The sequence below is a fragment of the Chrysemys picta genome, chromosome 1 (genome assembly GCF_011386835.1).
Source record: "Chrysemys picta bellii isolate R12L10 chromosome 1, ASM1138683v2, whole genome shotgun sequence".
Classification (NCBI taxonomy): domain Eukaryota; kingdom Metazoa; phylum Chordata; order Testudines; family Emydidae; genus Chrysemys; species Chrysemys picta.
This window is the reverse complement of record NC_088791.1, coordinates 355,788,559-355,810,236: the sequence shown is the minus strand read 5'-3', so window position 1 is coordinate 355,810,236 and position 21,678 is coordinate 355,788,559. Positions and strand designations below refer to the sequence as shown.

Below are 21,678 nucleotides of genomic sequence, written 5' to 3'. Positions count from 1 at the left end.
GAGTTCAAGCCTCCAGCCCCAGTATGAGCGGCCGGGGGAGGGGAAGAGCCCAGGCTGCCCCGGCTGGACCTGCAGAAGAAGCCGTCAGCTCAGGCTGCCTGGGCCATAACCACAGCCACAGAGCAGAGGCAGGAGCTGCGGTGGGAGCAAAGGAGATGGGCAGAGAAGCCCAGAGGAATGAAAACCCCCAACCTGGACGGAGCCACTGAAGGAGGAAGCCCAGAGCTCAGTGCCTGGTTCTGTGGCAGGAGTTGCAGGGGGTGGCGAGGGGAAGGAACAGAAACTTTGAGCTCAGCTCCTGGGCAGGGGCGGCTCCAGGCACCAGTGCAGCAAGCATGTGCCTGGGGCGGCAAGCCGTGGGGCGCGGCTTGTCGGGCGCTGAGAGGGCATGTCTGCAGGAGGGGTCTGACAGTCCTGCGGCTTTGGCGGGAATTCGGCGGCGGGTCCGACAGATGATCTGCAGAAACGCCGCCGAATCCGCGTAACCTCCTGACTGCCGTGCTTGGGGCAGCAAAAAACATAGAGCCGCCCCGGACAATTGAGCATGTACGATCCTCATTTCTGTGCTGCTGCTAAAGGTGGGTCTGATCTCCCCACCAAGAGCGGCCATGCAGGGGAAGGACAACTCCTGTCGCTCCCCACAACCAACAGAATAGCAGCTAGGCACCTAAGGCTCCCAGCAGCACAGGAGATCAGATTTCCTGGGGGACAGCTGATTTCATGTCATAACTATAAAGGGAAGGGTAACAGCTGTCCTGTGTACAGTATTATAAAATCCCTCCTGGCCAGAGACTCCAAAATCCTTTTCCCTGTAAAGGGTTAAGAAGCTCAGGTAACCTGGCTGATACCTGACCCAAAGGACCAATAAGGGGACAAGATACTTTCAAATCTTGGGGTGGGGAAGGTTTTTGTTTGTGCTCTTTGTTTGGGAAGTTGTTCGCTCTGGGGACTGAGAGGGACCAGACATCAATCCACGTTCTCGAAATCTTTCTGAACAAGTCTCTCATATTTCAAACTTGTAAGTAAACAGCCAGGGAAGGCGTTTTAGTTTATCTTTGTTTTCTCAACTTGTAAATGTACCTTTTACTAGAGTGTTTATCTCTGTTTGCTGTACTTTGAACCTAAGGCTAGAGGGGGGTCCTCTGAGCTCTTTAAGTTTGATTATCCTGTAAAGTTATTTTCCATCCTGATTTTACAGAGAGGATTTTTACCTTTTTCTTTAATTAAAAGCCTTCTTTTTAAGAATCTGATTGATTTTTCCTTGTTTTTAGATCCAAGGGGGTTGGATCTGTATTCACCAGGGCATTGGTGAAGAGTCTCTCAAGGCTACCCAGGGAAGGGAATTAGCTTTGGGATGGTGGCAGCGGACCAGATTTAAGCTGGTACTTAAGCTTAGAAGTTTTCATGCAGGCCCCCACATTTGTACCCTAAAGTTCAGAGTGGGGAAGCAGCCTTGACAGTCCATGACACTTTTTTCTTGGCCATGAGATTGGTAGGGCCCTACGCATTTCTGTTCCCTCCATCTTCCATACTACTGCCACCCTTGGGGTTGTCTCATTTTCCCTGTGCTTGGACAAACCTCAGGGTGTGTTTTTTTGTCTACCTTCACTGACCCTTTAGGGGCTGCTCTCGTCTCTCCACCTTCTTTTCCCTTTCTAGAGATAGAGACAGGTTGCGTGGTGTGACCGGGAGAGTCGCTGCACCGGTGGTCTTCTCCTTGTTTGCCCATCTCCGTGGGTCACAGAGGTCATAACAGGGACCCAGCCAGAGGATCGTTATAGGTCCACGACCCCGTCCCCCACTGTGCTGCAGGATGAGCATCACCATTTTTTGATGGACACCTGTGTTTTCAAGTGCAAGGTGAAGTTCCCTCTCCCGCGTTGGGGAGACTTCCATATCGGTCTGTGGGCCACGAGGGCTGTTTTTCGTTCAAGTTCTGTCGGAAGGGTCCATGTCTTGCACAGGAACAGAAAAATGGAGATGACCAGTGCATGCAGCTGTTTCAATTTGGACTCCAGGGAGATGTTCTTGTTCCTCCAAATTGGCTTTAGCTTTGCCACTGCTGCTTTTGTTTGTGCAGTTCTTGCCAGAATTTCTGCCTTTAATCATTCATCAGTGATGATTGCTCCCAAACACTTGAACTGTTTCACTGTCTCTTGCTCTTGTCCACTGATAGTGATATATGAGCTGATCCTGTCACATTTGTTTGTCATCAGCTTGGTTTTCTCTGCACTGATTCCGTGCCATATTTTGCAGAGGTTTCACCCAATCATTTCACAAGGTTGGCAAGTTCATCTTTGCTACTGTTGGAATGGTGCCAATTTGGTGTGGCTATACTGGATGCATGATGTGAGTATAACCTGCCATGACTTAAACATGGCTGGATGGCTGCAGACTATCCTGGGAGCAGGTCCCCTTTAAGCAGAAGTGAATCTGATGAAGAACTAGCAAAACCTGCATGTCCGATCAATATTGAATCTACTGTCGGTAAATATGGGTGCATGCAAAAGTAAATATCACATGTATAAAGTTCCGGCATGGAGCACAGACTAACTAGTTATAATGACCTTGCAGCAGAATGTCATGTGGAGAGCCAGAGTGAATAATTGATGAGTGAGTAAACGTGGTGTGATCTTGACATGGTGCCACACCATCTTGCCACTTCTAAAATACTCATTAGGAAAAAATTTGTAACCACATGGCCACTGGGCATGCTTTTAAGACATGTGACTCATTTGAGGGAAAAGAATATAAGAATTAAGCAAATTACATTACTGGTTGGTTGGGATTCCTTAATTTTGACATTTGAAGAAGTTTGCAATGCTGCTAAACATGACTCCATGGGCTTGAGTAGGACTGTGAACCAAAGGAGTCTCAGCACAGCCAAAGTCTTGCCACAAGGGAATCCAAGAGAGACCAGAGGGCTGAGAAGAACAGATGAAGAGAAAATAAGCCGCATATAAAATTGGTAACCACCTTCTCTGTTTGCCAAGCAGCACTGCGTGGGGCCAGCACAGGAAGTACTTGTGAATCTCTGTGAAAAGGAGGCTCATTTAGAGAAATGTATAGCTCTTAATGCATAGCTTTGTCTAACTTAGGAGTTATGTGCTTGATATAACCCATTACCAGTTGCGTAATTCCTTCTCAGTAAAATGCTGTGTATTGCAGATAATTCTTGGGGACTTTTTGACTGGTAGGACAGTAATCTTCTCCACTGGGAGCCATTAAAGATCCATTTCAGGGGCAGTAGCACCCCCTAGAGTTAATATTTCACAGCAGAGGATGGTTTACTGACATGTCTACGTGAATAGGTCTTTAAACTGAATCCGTACTGTTTCTGGAAAAAGCGACAAAGAGTCTTGTGGCACCTTATAGACTAACAGACGTATTGGAGCATAAGCTTTCATGGGTGAATACTCACTTTGTCAGATGCAGCAGACTAACACAGCTACCCCTCTGATACTGTTTCTGGACTGGTTGCCCCGTAAGAGCTTGGTATCCTGGATCACTGGTGCTGACCAACTAATTTAAATATTGTTCTGAATCAGTTCTGACTTATATTATTTATAGCTTGGGGTTTGCAAATGCAGACAGTGAGGGGTCACCATACCAGGGCTGAAGGGGATGCCCCAAACCCCTGCTAAAGGTTGAGGGGTGTTTCCTTAGACAGTCATGTGAAGATCTTGGCTCTGATCCCTGCCTGCCAAACACTGTACCTGTCCTCTTCAGGGAAGGGTGTTGAATGCAATGTTATTAAAATAATAGACGTGTGACACTCTGTAGAGGTCTGGACTCACCCCTACAGCACTTCCTGCTGGTCATCTAGGGAATTAGCTTACCAGCCTCTGGATCACCCTCTGCAGGCCAGTGATCTGCCTTTCCCTCTGCACTGGCCCCCGTGTCCCTCCCCTTGCTCTGGGTGCTGCCCCCTGGCAATACCCTACAGATCTGGGTCTCCCTCCCTGGGGACCCCACCCACTATCCCCACCTTGCCTCAGCACTAGGCCACTGCCAGTCACCAAGTAGCCCCCGCTCCCTGGGGCAGATTGCAGTATCGGCCACTCATCACTGGCAAGGGGGGTTTGGACTTGCTGCCTTGGCCTAGCCCTGGGCTGCCCTCTGCAACCCCCAGTACCCCTTAGCCTTCTCCTAGCTCACAGCCTGGGGCTTTCCAGGCTAGAGCTCCCCAGCCCTGCTCCACCCAGGTACTCTGTGTCTAGCTTCCGGCAACCAGGCCCTTCTCTCTCTGAAGGCAGAGAGAAACTGCTGAGCTCCTGGCTCCCAGCCTTCTTATACAGGGCAGCTGGGGCCTGATTAGGGCATGGCCCAGCTGTGGCTACTTCCCCAATCAGCCCAGTAGCTTTTCCCTTTGCCCCAGCCCCCTGCCAGAGCTGTTTTAAACCCCTCTGCAGGAGCGGGGTAACCACCCTGTTACACACTCCCACTCCTAAAAAGGAATAAATGACAAATGCTGCTGTTTGGATTATGTATCAGGCTGTGAATACGTTTGCAGAGGAGTATGAGATCTGGAAACATGAGAAGGAAATTTTGCAACAGGAGCTGGAGAAAATGAGATTGAAAAATGAGGGGAGGGGAAGAGAAGAGACGACATTAAGGAGGGTGGGATAGCTCAGTGGTTTGAGCATTGGCTTGCTAAACCCAGGCTTGTGAGTTCAATCCTTGAGGGGCCCACTTAGGGATCTAGGGCAAAATAGGTACTTGGTCCTGCTAGTGAAGGCAGGGGGCTGGACTTGATGACCTTTCAAGGTCCCTTCCAGTTCTAGGAAATAGGATATCCCCATTAATAAAAAAAAAATTGCAAACTGCTCTGATGCAGAATATAACCGATGCCAAGCATATGGTTGCTTTAACTCAAAGTTGTCAGGAATTGGAACGTGATATGAATGCACAAATGTAGGAAAAAATCAAAAGGATAAATTGAAGGCAAAACAACATAAAGGGGCTGTTTCAGTTTTAACTGAACAGACTACAGACACCGGTAATAGAAAATCATAAGAAATGCTGTGAAATGATTAATAAACTGTTCTCAAGTTGGGATAAAAGGACTTCCCCCACCCAACTCCCCAGGAGCTAGGGGAGAGAGAGGTTTGTCCTCCATGTCACTAGACAGTCTCGGATCCTCCCCCATCAGTCCCACACTAATATCCATTCCCAGACAGGTCCCACCCCCCATCACATACATGCTAAGATCTATTCCCCGATCCCCCGCCCCTATCAGCCCCACGCTAATGTAACCCTTCTGCCCATCTAAGTAGGCAGCAACAAGGGCCGGGTTCTGTATCTAGGGGTTCCGTTTCAATAACGCAATGCAAAACCGGCTCGAGCCCCCACCCAGTGACCTGGGACAATTACATACCACCCCCCTGGGTTCCTCTAAGAGGCAATACTTCCCCTCTCGCAAGCACGGAGTCTGAGTGTAGCAGAAAATGTTTAATAACATGAGGTAAACGACATCAGTATTAAATTGTAAAAACACCACAAACAGGATTCATAACACAAACCATGAGCAAAAACCCCACCCCAGCAAATTGGGCTGTGTCCTTTCCCTTTGGTTCTTGAATCCAGCAACCCAAAAATCACCCAGAGTCCCCAAAGTCCAACACCCCCAAAGTCTATTGGGTCCAGCAACCACCCAAAGTCTCTGTCCCTGGTCAGTGCAGCCTCAGAGTAAAAGGAGGGGCACACACAGGGTGTTAAGGGGCACCTTACATGATCCCAGGCCAGCTGGCTATCTCTCCATGGGGTTCTGCCACAGCCTTCACCACGAGCCAGTCCACTTCCTGCCATCCCACAAACTGCTTGCTCCACTCCCTGACCTGTGAGTCACTCCAGCCATCCCCGCAAACAGTGCTAGTGCACCATTGGCCCAAAGTGAATTCAGCTCAGCAGCCTGTAACTAGACTCCTAATGGAATCAAAGTTAGCTCTGACATTCAACCATGGAGAGAGAAGGTCATGCAATTGGTGCTTCAAACCCTCAGAGGGGGCCCATCCCATCCCATCAGGTACAAATACCTATCCCCATCCTCTCTCAATTCACTGGGAGTTGTAACCCATGCCCCTTGTCAAGCAAGTGCTACTTAGGTAATGGTAAAGGACTCACTCAGTCCTTCTGTCATACAACAGTTCCACTGGCCTTGATTCACAGAATCAGGGTGACAAAACTTTATTCTTCCTGCCCCAATAACAGAGAAAACTGGGGATCCCACACCAGCCAAAGTAACCACTTTCAGTTGCTGTTGTTTCATGCCAGGTGAGTGGGTGTGCCTATGCAAATTCACCCACAACTATTTCATATTTGGGAACAATATATACCTTCAAGTCAGCGGCACTGCTATGGGTACCCGCATGGCCCCACAATATGCCAACATTTTTATGGCTGACTTAGAACAACGCTTCCTTAGCTCTCGTCCCCTAACGCCCTTACTCTACTTACACTACATTGATGACATCTTCATCATCTGGACCCATGGAAAAGAAGCCCTTGAGGAATTTCACCATGATTTCAATAATTTCCATCCCACCATCAACCTCAGCCTAGATCAATCCATACAAGCGGTCCATTTCCTGGACACTACTGTGCTAATAAGCGATGGTCACATCAATACCACCCTATACCGGAAACCTACTGACCGCTACACTTACCTACATGCCTCCAGCTTCCATCCAGGACACACCACACGATCCATTGTCTACAGCCAAGCTCTAAGATATAACCGCATTTGCTCCAGTCCCTCAGATAGAGACAAGCACCTACAAGATCTCTATCAACCATTCTTAAAACTACAATACCCACCTGCTGAAGTGAAAAAAACAGATTGACAGAGCCAGACGAGTACCCAGAAGTCACCTCCTACTAGACAGGCCCAACAAAGAAAATAACAGAACACCACTAGCTGTCACCTTCAGCCCCCAACTAAAACCTCTCCAGCGCATCATCAGAGATCTACAACCTATCCTGAAAGATGATCCTTTACTCTCACAGATCTTAGGAGACAGACCTGTCCTCGCTTACAGACAAACCCCCAACCTAAAGCAAATACTCACCAGCAACCACACATCACTGAACAAAACCACTGACCCAGAAACCTATCCTTGTAACAAACCCCGATGCCAACTCTGTCCACATATCTATTCAAGTGACATCATCATAGGACCTAATCACATGAGCCATACCATCAGGGGCTCGTTCACCTGCACATCTACCAATGTGATATATGCCATCATGTGCCAGCAATGCCCCTCTGCCATGTACATTGGCCAAACCGGACAGTTTCTCCGCAAAAGAATTAATGGACACAAATCTGACATCAGGAATCATAATACTCAAAAACCAGTGCGAGACACTTTAACCTGTCTGGTCATTCAATGACAGACCTGCGGGTGGCTATATTACAACAGAAAAACTTCAAAAACAGACTCCAACGAGAGACTGCTGAGCTGCAATTGATATGCAAACTAGACACAATCAACTCCGGATTGAATAAGGACTGGGAGTGGCTGAGCCATTACAAACATTGAATCTATCTCCCCTTGTAAGTATTCTCACAATTCTTATCGAACTGTCTGTACTGGGCTAACTTGATTATCACTTCAAAAGTTTTTTTCTCTTACTTAATTGGCCTCTCAGAGTTGGTAAGACAACTCCCACCTGTTTATGCTCTCTGTATGTGTGTATATATATCTCCTCAATATTTATTCCACTCTATATGCATCTGAAGAAGTGGGCTGTAGTCCACGAAAGCTTATGCTCTAATAAATTTGTTAGTCTCTGAGGTGCCACAAGTACTCCTGTTCTTTTTATGCAAACAAGCTCAGCCCCTGGAGTTCTTTTCCACACTCACCATAATTCACCACCAGATGTCAGGGTAGAGCTCATCCCGACTCTGCTTACACTAATATCAATTCTAAACCCTCCAGCCCATCACTTCCACCCCAGGATGCTAGGGTCCCACACCACTAACCACCCCTCCCCCCGATTTTTTAGCTGGAATGTCCAGTCGAAAAGGGGATCTGTCAGTGTCCAGTTACAGCAAAGTGGGGGGAGACACTGTGTCATTAACCCACATCAGCCCCTGCTCAACTGGGCCTGCCTTCTACCAGCAGGAAGGTTCCTCCTCAGGCTTCAGAAACTCCCGTTCCAGCCCCGGAACATGTAGGATGCAGCTGGGGTAAGGAGGGGTGTGGAGATGATCCAGCAAGTAATAGGGATAGTGAGGAGAGGATTGAGTGACAGGGACAGGGCCATGGGGGAACAGGTGGGGAAAAGTGCGGAGCCTCAGGTGTCCAGTTACCAGCAATAAGAAATGTGGCAACCCTGTGAGTTGTACATAGATAGATTCCCCAGATTGTCAGGTTGATACAGCACTATGAGGTAAAGAAAGAATTTAATGTCTCCGGTCAGTGATTCAGGGAAGAGAGCACAGCACTATGTCACCAGCCAGATCTCCACGGAGCTTGGTCTGAGAGCCAGACCACCAGAAGAAAACTTTATTCAATATGAGTAATATGCCAGAGCAGCTTTTCTCGGATCTGTTTGGTCCTCACCCCATAGATGATGGGGTTTAGCATGGAGGGCAGTAGAATGTACATGTTGGCAATGAGAATGTGAAAATGCGGGGGCACATTGTGGCCAAACCGGTGTGTGAGGAAGGAGAAGAGAGCTGGGATATAAAACGCTAAAATGACACAGAAGTGGGAGCTGCAGGTCCCAAAAGTCTTGAGCCGGGCGTCCTTTGTGGGGAGGCTGAAGATGGCCCTTAGAATCAGTGTATAGGACACAGCGATAAAAAACACATCCAGACCAATCCCCAAGAATGCCACAATCAGGCCGTAGTAACTACTGATGCGTATGTCTGTGCAGGCCAGCTTCACCACGGCTATGTGCTCGCAGTACGTGTGGGAGATGATGTTGGTTCTGCAGTATGGCCACCGCCTCGCCAGAAAGGGATAGGGGAGTGCAAGAATGCTGCCACGCAGCACCACAGCCAGACCAATCTTGGCCACCATGTGGTTTGTCAGGATAGTAGAATATTTCAGGGGATCACAGATGGCCACATAGCGATCCAAAGCCATGGCCACGACAATTCCAGACTCCATCGCTATGAAGCAGTGAACGACGTAGAGCTGGGTGAGGCACAAACTAAAATCTATCTCCCTGGATTTGAACCAGAAGATGCTCAGCATTTTAGGCATGGTGGTTGTAGAAAGAACCAGGTCAGTGACGGCCAGCATGCAGAGGAAGTAGTACATGGGCTCATGCAGCCTCGGCTCTGTCTTGACGATGAACAGGATGGTGAAGTTCCCCAAGACGGCTATGGTGTACATGACACAAAAGGGGATGGAGATCCAGACATGGGCTGCCTCCAGGCCTGGGATGCCCAGCAGGATGAAGGTGGAGGGGTTGGTGAAGTCAGTTGTGTTGGAATCTGACATGGAGTAGGAAAGATGGTGTCTAACTTTGAGGTAGAACGGTGTCGCCTGCATGTACTGTAAATTGCCTTGACTTCCTGTATGTGCAAAGAGTCTAGAGTGATGGTCACAGTACAAATGCCTGGATGGAGAGACAATGCCATTATGAGACACTACATGCACAACTGGAAGCTGTTCTCATAGGTGAATCAAATTGGTCACTCTTCCCACACTCTAAAATGACATTTTCTTTATTTGGATATATGAATTCTGAATAATTGACTCTAATAATGCCATTCCATACTTGATTGTGCTCCATGGGTAAATAATTCTTACATCCCATGGTGTGGGAAACCTTAATAGGCACCAGGAGGAAATGTGTGTGTGGATACTGGTTTTCCGTCATAGTTCCTTAATTCAATGAAAGCCAAGCTAGTGAATCCATGCTGTAGGGAGTTCCCCATTCACCTGCTTGCTCAAAATCTCAAAGTGGAAAAAAATCTGACCTTTTGCTTAGACATGTGCCAGGTAGAAACATCCCAACTAGAACACATCTCAGGGAAAATATTGATAGCAGCTCAATGGAAACACCTCCTCAGTCTCAATAGTGGCCAAACAAAGACAAAGATTGGATGCCTAAGGAATGGGATACAGAATAACATGCTGTGGACATGTGCTCAGTTTTGGTCACCCGGTCCCTATAAAAGATATAAGAGATAGAAAGGGGGTTTCAAAGACAGGCTATGAGAATGGGGGAGGCTGCCAGATGTGGACAGAATGAAAAGAGTGGGACTGTTGAGTTTAGATAAAAGACAAAGAATGGGGCATATGATAGAGGAGAGCAAAATGAAGAATGAACTGATGACATTCAAATTGACAAACGAAGAACAGTTCCCAACCAGTAATAACTATAAGTATTTAGTGCTTCAAAAAGGCTAATTCTCAAAGCTGAGGCAAAGTAACAGCAAAACTGATTGGAAGGAAATATTTAGACAGTAAAATGGGGATGAATATTAAAGGTTCTTTAAGAAAAGATTATTAGATACAGAAAAAATCACAATTCCGCCATCAAGAAAGCAGAGAACGTAGGAGAAAAACCCAGTTCAGTGAAAAGTGAAGGCAGCCATTAGCGGGAAAACAGAAATGTACAACAAATGGGAACACGGAAAAATATAAAATCAGCAATACAATTTAGAAGTTATGAAAATTGAAAAAGGACATTAAAGACATCAGGGAAAAATCCATGCTTGGCAGGGATAAGGATAACAGAAAGGTGGTTATTAAGAATATTAAGACCAAAAGAATTCCTAGAAAAGGTTTGTGCCCATTCCTGGATTGAGAAAAGAATCTTGTTAATATTACAGAAAAAGTGGATGCCTTCAAGAAATACTTTTGTTCTGCATTTGGAAAGAAGCAGTATATCATATGAGCTGATGAAAACCTTTCCAGTCCATTAGCTGTCAAGCAGGGGGTTAAACAATATTTGCAGTAGAACCTTAGAGTTACAAACACAAGAGTTAGAAACTGATTGATCAACCATACATCTGATTCAGAATCGGATGTACGCAATCAGGCAGTTACTAAGTGACAGAGCAGTCACACATCTCATCTGGACACAGAGGTACACAGTCAGGCAGCAGCAGAATAAAACAACAAAGCAAATTCCTAACAGTTCTGTGTTAAAATAAACTATTTTAAAAAAGGAAAAGTTAAATTCACATGGTTAGGAAACAGTGGAGAAGCCGGTATGTGATTCATTACAAAAAAGTCTAGGAATATAATTAATGTCAATCAACAACATGGGTTATGGTAAACAGGTCTTGTCAAACAAACCCGATTTCATTCTTTAATGGGAATATTTGTTTAGTTGATCAAGGCTATCTGAGGCATTTCATTTCATGGGGAAAATATTCAGATAAAAATGAACACTCTACAATATCAGTAAAGCATACTTTAAATGGACTAAAAACTAACTAACTGGCTGATCTCAGAAAGAAGGTGTCAACAGGCTATTGCCAGCGAATAGAGGTGTTCCAATTGGTGGTCTGCAGGGATTAGTTCTAGGGCTGAAGCTAATCAATATTTTCATCAACGATGAAAGCAAATAGAAAATTACTACAAGGCATTGGTGAAAAAACATTGTGCAAAATGGTCTGTGTAATCTAGCAGAGAAAGGCAGAGCAAGGTCTAATGGCTGGAATCTGAATGCAGAGAAATTCCAGTTGGAAGTGAGGGCCAAATGTTTAGCACTAAGAATGATTAACAATTGGAACAAACTGCAAAGGGAAGTGGTAAATTCTCCAACTACCCATGTCTCCAGAACCACTTAAACAGCTACAGCAGCCTTGCCATAACACTTCAGTGTAGACAGCACTTACACCGATGACAGGGGTTCTCCCATCAGTGTAGGTAATCTACCTCCCCTAGAGGTGGTAGCGAGATTGATGCTGTCTACTCCAGGGTTAGGAGGACATAGCTACATTTCTCAGGGGTGTGGATGTATCTGCTGTTGCAAAAAAAGGCAAATGCAATGTTTGTTGTATTAGCAGAGGCAGAGAGAGCAAGTCATGGGAGTGTGATAGTGCTGGTTAGGCCTCAGAAGGAATACTGTGTCCAATTTTGTTCACTGCTATATAGAAAGGTGTAGAGAAACTGGAGAGGATCAAGAGGAGAGTGACAAAGATGACCAAAAGGATGGAATGCAAGTCATACCAGCAAAGGCCAAAGGAACTGGTCATGTTTAGTTTGGAAAAAAGGAGATTAAGAGAGGACATGACAAGTGGCAATGGGTTCAAACTACAGCAGAGCAAATTTAGATTAACTCTCAGGTCAAAATTCCTAACTTTAAGCACAGCAGGTCAATGGAAGAGGTGCCTTGGAAAATAATGAAAGCTCTTTCATCTCTTTAGGATGCTCTAGACACAAAAATCCTGCATCTTGGCAGGGAATTAGACTAGCTGACCCTTGAGATCCGTTCTCATCCTGTGGTGCTATGATTCTGTGATGTAAAATCCTAGTTTAGACCAGGCCTTAGTCAAACACAAGTCAAGGGGTTTAATACAAGGGTAAGATGGTGAAATTAAAAGGCCTGTGTTATAAAGAAGGTCAGACTGGATGATCTAATTGTCCCTTTTGACTTTAAACCCTATGAATCTATTAATAAAGAATGTAGATCAGGCATTTATATTTACTCTTTCTCACAACACATGAATAAGGGAACATAAGAACATAAAAATGGCCACACTGGGTCAGACCAAAGGTCCATCTAGCCCTGTATCCTGCCTTCTGACAGTGGCCAGTGCCAGGTGCCCCAGAAGGAATGAACAGAACAAGTAATCATCAAGTGATCCATCCCCTGTCGCCCATTCCCAGCCTCTGTCAAACAGAGACGAGGGACACCATCCTTGCCCATCAAGGCTAATAGCCGTTGATGAATCTATCCTCCATGAATTTATCTAGTTTTTTTTTCAACCCTGTTATGGTCTTGGCCTTCAAAACATCCTCTGGCAAGGAGTTTCACAGGTTGACTGTGTGTTGTGTGAAGAAATAATTTATTTTATTTGTTTTAAACCTGCTGCTTATTAATTTCATTTGGTGACCCCTAGTTCTTGTGTTATGAGAAGGAGTAAACACCACTTCCTTATCTACTTTCTCTACACCAGTCATTATTTTATGGACCTCAATCATATCCCCCCTTAGCCGTCTATTTTCTAAGCTGAAAGGTCCCAGTTTTACTAATCTCTCCTCATACAGAAGCCATTCCATATCCCTCATCATTTTTGTTGTCTTTTTCAAATTCCAATATATATTTTTTGAGATGGGGCGAACACATCTGCAAACAGTATTCAAGATGTGGGCGTACCATGGATTTATATAGAGCAAGATGATATTTTCAGTCCTATTATCTACCCCTTTCTTAATTTATTCCCAGCACTCTGTTTGCTTTTTTGACTGCTGCTGCACATTGAGTGGATGTTTTCAGAGAACTATCCACAATGACTCCAAGCTCTCTTCCTTGAGTGGTAACAGCTAATTTAGACCCTATCATTTTATATGTAGAGTTGGGATTATGCTTTCCACTGTGTATTATAAGCATTTATCAACATTAAATTTAATCTGCCATTTTATTCCCAGTCACCCAATTTTGAGAGATTGTTTAGTAGCTCTTTGCAGTCTGCCTCGGTCTTAACTATCTTTAGTAATTTTGTATCATCTGAAAATTTGCCACCTCACTGTTTACCCCTTTTTCCAGAAAATTTATAAATATGTTGAATAGGACTGGTCCCAGAAGAGATCCCTCGGGGACACCACCATTTGCCTTTTTCCATTCCTCAAAGAATTCTACCAGATTGGTGAGGCATGATTTCCCTTTACTAAAACCACGTCGATTCTTCCTCAACAAATTATGTTCATCTATGTGTCTGATAATATTGTTCTTTATTATAGTTTCAACCAGTTTGCCCACCACTGACATCAGGCTTACAGGCCTGTAATTGCCAGGATCACCTCTGGAGCCCTTTTCAAAAATTGGCATCAAATTACCTATCCTACAGTCATCTGGTACAGAAGCTGATTTAAATGATGGGTTACAGACTACAGTTAATACTTCTGCAAGTTCACATTTTAGTTCTTACAGAACATCTGGTCCTAGTGACTTATTGCTGTTTAATTTATCAATTTCTTCTAAAACCTCCTCTAATGATATCTCAATCTGGGACAGTTCCTCAGATCTGTCACCCAAAAAGGAATATCTTAGGTTTGGGAATCTCCCTCACATCCTCAGCTGTGAAGACTGATGCAAAGAATTCATTTAGTTTCTCTGCAATGGCCTTTTCATCCCTGAGTGCTCCTTTAGCACCGCAATTGTCCAGTGGCCCCACTGGTTGTTTAGCAGGCTTTCTGCTTCCAATGTACTTAAAAAAAAAATTTGCTAATACTTTTTGAGTCTTTGGCTAACTGATCCTCAAATTCTTTTTTGGCCTTCCTAATTGTATTTTTACACTTCATCTGCCAGTGTTTATGCTCCTTTCTATTTTCCTAAATAGGATTTAACTTTCACTTCTTCTTTTACTTTGTTGTTTAGCCACGGTGGTTCTTTTTTTTTTTGTTCTCTTACAATGCTTTTTAATTTGGGGTATACATTCATGTAGATTCTCTATTATTGTGTCTTTAAAAAGTTTCCATGACACTTGCAGAGTTTTCTCTTTTGGCATTGTATCCTTTAATTTCTGTTTAACTAACCTCCTCATTTTTGTGTAGTTCCCCTTTCTGAAATTAAATGCTACAGTGTTGGGCTGCTGTGGTGTTTTTCCTGCCACTATCACCAAGAGGTCTAGCTATATTCACCTCTTGGACCAGATCTTGTGCTCCATTTAGTATTAAATCAGGAATTGCCTCTCCTCTGTTGGGTTCCAGGACCAGCTTCTCCAAGAATCATTCATTTAAGGTGTCAACTGCATCCCATTCTGAGGTGACATGTACCCAGTCAATATGGGGATAAATGAAATCCCCTATTATAATTAAGATTTTTATTTCAATAACCTCTAATATCCCTGAGCATTTCACATTCACTATCACCATCCAGGTCATGTGGTCGGTAATATATCCCTACCGCTATATTGTTATTATTAGAGCATGGAATTTCCATCCATAGAGATTCTATGGTACTGTTTGATACATTTATGATTTTTACTTCATTTGATTCTAGGATTTCTTTCACATATAATGTCACTTCCCCACCAGCACGCCCTGTTCTATCCTTCCAATATATTTTGTTCCCTGGTATTACTGTATCCCATTGATTGCCAATTATATCAATATCCTCATTTAATATGAAGCACTCTGGTTCACCCATTTTATTATTTAGACTTCTAGCATTGGAGTATAAGGGAACTTTCAATTACATTGACAGTCTGAACATATAACATTGTTCAAAGAAAACTGTTTACATAATATATATTTGGCCTGTGCAACTCCTTGCCACAGACATTATTGGAACAAAGAACTTAGGCGAATAGGACTCACAAATGGATTGCCATTGTAGGTGGTGCTGGTGGAACCAACTTTACTTAAGGTTCTCTGACACCTTCAATTAGGAGACCTCATTTTCAGTTGCTCATAAGTTTGCCAAACATTAAGCATTTGGACTGAAATTTCCCAAGCTGGGTGTCTGCTTCAGGCTGAATTATTTTTTTTAAGTTTCAAAGATAACATTTCAGCTGACTTCTCGAATGAAGCTAGCAGAGAAGATGTCTTGCCCATGTTGAAAAATTCTTATCATTGTTCCAGTGAGGAGCCCTGGCAACTCCGTCCTTTCCAGCAGATAAAAGTGAGCTAACAGCTCCCCTCCCCCATTAACAGCCAGAGCCCTGAGATGCAAGGGGAGGTGGTGACAGTGTCTGTATATTAACACACAGCTGGATCCTGAGGTGTTTACTCAGTTCTTACTCCAAGGGCAGTTTTGCCTCAGTAAACTACGGGTCACGGCCTCAGAATTTGACCTTATGTTATACATCCACTAACACCTGTCATCCTGAAGGATCCCCTCTGCCACTGAAATGCAGCCATGTTGGACCAGAGGCTTTCAACCAGATGGGGAGCCGCAGCAAAAGGTGATATTTTGGCCTGTGATACTGGAGAAAATTCATCACACATACCAAGGTCTTTGAGATGTTTAATGGGTGTGCAGAGCAGAAAGGACCACAGACTTACACTCTATCCCACCATACACACATTACATTAGGTTTGTGGAGCTGGAGATCTCCTCAGAAAGAGATGGGTACCTTTGAATCCTGAGATGGAAGTGTCTTCCCTGGGAATCCCTCTCAGGTAGCCGTGTCCCACACCTCTGTCAACCCAGCATCTGCAGCAGCATCAGACAAGAAGAGAAGTCACAGGCACCTGCACTGTTTATAATATGTCTCTGTGCAATCCCAGGGGGGATTCGCTCAGCCTCTAGGGGAGAAGCGGCATCTGAATGTAAACAGGCCAGAGACTGGAGATACTCTAGCGAATCTCTCTCTTTCCATGTCTGCACTTCTGTGTAAACAGTAAATAAGGGACCTTCCCAAAGGGAGATGAGAACTCTTGGGCTCTGTGCTGAGTTAGAGAGAAATTGGCTGTTCTGTGTATTTGTGTATATTTAAAAAATTATAGTTATTGGCTGTTCTGTTTATTTCTGTACATTTTACAATTATAGTTGATTAGTAAGAAAACCAGGGATAATGTCTATGTCTCCATATGGTCTGATATCCTGTAAATTTCCAGGTTGGATGGGAATATAGTAGATAGACAGTTATGGAAAAGATGACTGAGGGGAGACATTAACACTTTCTGCCGGCTAAGGGATCAGAGATCAGTAATTTTCATTAGTAACTGTCATTATACTTTCATTTAAGGATCTTCTAAACTCTTAGCAAACGAAAGTCACCATGAACAGTTCCTCAATATACAGATAGGTAAATAGAGGCAAGGGGACATGTGACTTGCCAAGGTCACAGAGAGGATGACAAACAGAACTGAAGAGTTCTGGCTTCCCTGCCATAACCACAGTCTCTCTGTCAGTAACTGATCGCATGACAAGTGGGAAATGGTCTAGAAGGACTTATTCATTGGTGGGTGTGACAGACTTCCCCGGGGTGCAACCACTGAGCCCTCTTGCATGCCAATCTGTGACCCCTTCACATTGTGAGGCTGTGGGAAGCCACAATCCTCCCCAGGTCTTGCAAAAATCCAGACAGAGACACACCCAGCTACAGTTACATGAAAACTTTCACTAGCCACTCGTTAACCAATAATAGAGAGATTCCAGCCAGTTCCTCCCAGTTTCCCAGGATAGTTCCCCAGAGCTGTACCATCTTGCCCTGGTCAAAGCCTGACCTATGTGACTTTGTTAATTAGTCCACCTCTCCCTCAATGTGAAGAGGACAATGCACCAGCCCCTGTTCCTGAGCAGACTTCCCTTACAGATTTTGAACAAACATTGCTAACAACATACTGTTTTAGGTGAAAAGATATAAAACAGATTTATTATACAGAATGATAGCTTTTAAGTGATTATAAGTAATAGCGTAGTGATGAAAGATCAAAGTTGGTTACCTAATAAATAAATGAAACTGCATTTTAAGTTCTATACACTAGACAGGGTTTGCATCAAGCCGTGTCTCACCCTCATGGTACAAACAGTTCACCAATCTTCCATACACAGGCTTGAAATCCCTTCTGGCTCGGGCCACATCCCCAGTTCAGTTCTTGTTCCTAAGGTGTTTAAAGGTGTTGACTTGTGGAGGGAGTGAGACCAAGTGATGATGTCCCTTCCTCCTGTCATAGCTTTTGCCATGTGGAGGGAACTTCATTTTTCCAAGCAAAAGCCTTCAGCAGAGTTAGCAGAAAAGTACAAACACAAGTTGAACTGGTCACATGGCCTTGCATTCTTTGATAATTCATATCAAGGCACATTACTCATATCCTGGCTAGGATGTTCCAAGGAAAGTTCATCAGATGTCGATTAGCTTCTTCTAAGGCCAATCATGTTTCTTAATGGGCCATTACCTTGAATGGTTCATCCACTATGTGCTGGCTAGACTGGATGTAAACTACGGTCTGAGTGTTACTTGGGAGCAAACACATTTGAAATACTGGGACAGAGTCAATGTTCATAACTTTAGGTACAAAAATGATACATGTATGCAAACAGGGTAACCATATTCAGCAAATCATAACATTTCCATTGATACCTTACATGATATACTTTGTATAAAACACATCATAATCATATCACCATGTTAAATATGGCAGTGCCATGGTATTGCTTTGTAATACCCCACAAGTTCTGTGTACATTGTAACGCTTTGTAGATCAGCCTAGTGATCTCAGAAGTCCATGAGTGTCATTTCTCTGGGTTGCTAGGAAATCTCTCATTGTGTCTGTGCCACATTAGTAACCATTGTGCTTTTCCAACTGGTGATAACTCAATACAGATATTTATCAATGCCATGAGCTGATGTGCCTCAGTTTCCCCTTCCACAGAGCAGACCAGGTTAATTATCATTTCCCTGCTGTGACAAGCTTTGAGCTTTTTACAGCTGTGAGCAGAGAAGCAGTATCCCGAAAGGGCTTCTGGTTTACTACTCCTAACATGTCTAAAAGCTTTTCACAAAAATCGTAGAGTCAGAATTATAGGACTGGAAGGGACCTCGAGAGGTCATCTAGTCCAGTCCCCTGCACTCATGGCAGGAATAAGGATTATCTAGACCATCCCTGACAGATGTTTGTCTAACCTGCTCTTAAAAATCTCCAATTATGGAGTTCCACAACCCTCTAGGCAATTTATTCCGGGGCTTAACCACCCTGACAGTTAAGAAGTTTTTCCTAAGGTCCAACCTAAACCGCCCTTGCTGCAATTTAAGCCCATTGCTTCTTGTACTATCCTCAGAGGTTAAGAAGAACAATTCTTCTCCCTTCTCCTTGTGACAGCCTCTTATGTATTGAAAACTGTTATCATGTCCCCTCTCAGTCTTCTTTTTCCAAACTAAACAAACCCATTTTTTTCAATCTTCCCTCATAGGTTATATTTTCTAGACCTTTAATCATTTTTATTACTCTTCTCTAGACTTTCTCCAGTTTGTCCACATCTTTCTTGAATTGTAGCACCCAGAACTGGACATGATACTCCAGTTGAGGCCTAATCAGCCCAAAGCAGAGCAGAAGAATTACATCTCATGTCTTGCTTACAACACTCATGCTAACACATCCCAGAATGATGTTCACTTTTTTTGTAACAGCGTTACACTGTTGACTCATATTTAGCTTATGGTTCACTATGACCCCCCAGATCCCTTTCTGCGGTACTCCTTCCTAGGCAGTCATTTCCCATTTTGTGTGTGTGAAGCTGATTGTTCCTTCCTATGTGGAGCACTTTGTATTTGTCTTTATTAAACTTCATCCTATTTACTTCAAACCATTTCTCCACTTTGTTCTGATCATTTTCAATTTTACTCCTGTCATCCAAAGCACTTGCAACCCCTCCCAGCTTGGTATCCTCCTCAAACTTTTTGAATGTGCTCTCTATGAAAATAAGAACATAAGAATGGCCATACTGAGTCAGACTGAAGGTCCATCAAGCCCAGTATCCTGTTCTATGACAGTGGCCAATGGCAGGTGCCCCAAAGGGAATGAGCAGACAGGTTATCATCAAGTGATCCGTGCCCTGTCACCCAGTCCCAGCTTCTGGCAAACAGAGGCTAGGGATACCATTCCTGCCCATCCTGGCTAATAGCGATTGATGGACCTATCCTCCATGAATCTAACTAGCTCCCTTTTGAACCCCATTATAGTATTGGCGTTCACAACACCCTCTGTCAAGGAGTTCCAGAGGTTGACAGTGCATTGCATGAAAAAATACTTTCTTGTGTTTGTTTTAAACCTGCTACCTATTAATTTTCTTTGGTGGCCCCTTGTTTTTGTATTATGAGAAGGAGTAAATAACACTTCCTTATTTACTTTCTCTATACCACTCATGATTTTATAGACCTCTATCATACTTCCCCCCAAACACCTTTTTTCCAAGCTGAAAAGTCCCAGTCTTATTAATCTCTCCCAATTTGGAAGCCATTGTATACCCCTGATCATTTTTGTTGCCCTTTTATGAACCTTATCCAATTCCAATATATCTTACTATCTATCTCTTTCTTGATGAGTCCCAACATTCTGTTCACCTTTTTGGCTGCCGCTGCACATTCATCTATGTGTCTGACAATTTTGTTCTTTATGATAGTTTCAAACAATTTGTCCGGTACTGAAGTGAGGCTTACGGGCCTGTAATTTCCAGGGTCACCTCTGGAACCCTTTTAAAACATTGGCATCACATTAGCTATCCTCCAGTCATCTGGTACAGAAGCTGATTTAAATGATAATTTACAGATGACAGTTAGTAGTCCTGCAATTTCACATTTGAGTTCCTTCCGAACTCTTGGGTGAATACCATCAGGTCCTGCAGACTTATTACTGTTTAGTTTATCAATTTGTTCCAAAACCTTCTCTAATGACACCTCAATTTGGGACAGTTCCTCAGATCTGTCACCCAAAAAGAATGACTCAGGTTTGGGAATCTCACATCCTCAATTGTAAAGACCGATGCAAAGAATTCATTTAGTTTCTCCGCAATGGCCTTATTGTCTTTGAGTACTCCTTTAATATCTCGATTGTCCAGTGGCCCCACTGGTTGTTTAGCAGGCTTTCTGCTTCTGATGTATTTTTAAAAGAATTGCTATTACTTTTGGAGTCTTTGGCTAGTTGTTCTTCAAATTCTTTTTTGGTCTTTCTAATTATATTTATACACTTCATTTGCTGGAGTTTATGCTCTTTTCTAGTTTCCTCATTAGGATTTATCTTCCACTTTTAAAGGATGCCTTTTTGCCTCTCACTGCTTCTTTAACTTTGTTGTTTAACCAGTGTGGCTCTTTTTTGGTTATTTTATTATGTTTTTTTTAAATTGGGGTATACATTTAAGTTGAGCTTCTATTATGGTGTCTTTAAAAAGATTCCACGCAGCTTGCAGGGGTTTTACTTCTGGTACTGTACCTTTTAATTTCTGTTTCACGAACCTCCTCATTTTTGTGTGAAAGTTCCCCTTTCTGAAATTAAATGCTACAGTGTTGGGCTGCTGTGGAGTTTTCCCTGCCACAAGGGTCCTGGTAGTGGCAGGTGTGTGTGCCACTATACCATGGTGCATGGTCAGTAACCAGCCAAAAGGTATTCCCTAAAAGGAAGTATTGTAGAGAGTCTATGGCCCATTCAATGGACTAAAGCCTCTTTCTCTATAGTCTAGTTGGATTTGCTGTGAGTCCTGCCTCCCGAAATGTGTGGAGGACCTTAGAGAGTTGTTGAAGGTGATCTTCCCAGCTGGTTCCATTTTGAACGTTTCCAGGAAGGCTCATTAGATGTGGATTGGCATCTCCCAAGGTCCGCTGTCGGTAAAGTGTCTCTTGATGAGCCACTTAAGTTCTCAATAAGGTAGGCAAATGCTTTACTGGTGCTACTCGGAATCGAGCATATTGAAATACAAGTACACAGACAATAATCATAACTTCAAATACCAAAATAGTACATGAATACAAACATAACCAGCGTAATCATAACCAGCAACTTACAAACTTTTCATAGACATCTCACTTGACCCCCTTGTACAAGATTTGTTGCAACTATATGACAGTGGTTGCAATAATGATCTATATGGTCATAAATCAAT

At 43.7% G+C, this 21,678-nt stretch overlaps 1 protein-coding gene across 1 annotated transcript; it reads right to left on the bottom strand.

The window, feature by feature from the left end:
• Positions 1-8,510: 8,510 nt before the first annotated feature.
• Positions 8,511-9,455, bottom strand: LOC135972516 (olfactory receptor 52E4-like). Its single transcript, XM_065550625.1, has one exon. It carries the CDS (start codon positions 9,453-9,455, stop codon positions 8,511-8,513), a length of 945 nt encoding a protein of 314 aa, XP_065406697.1.
• Positions 9,456-21,678: the final 12,223 nt, after the last annotated feature.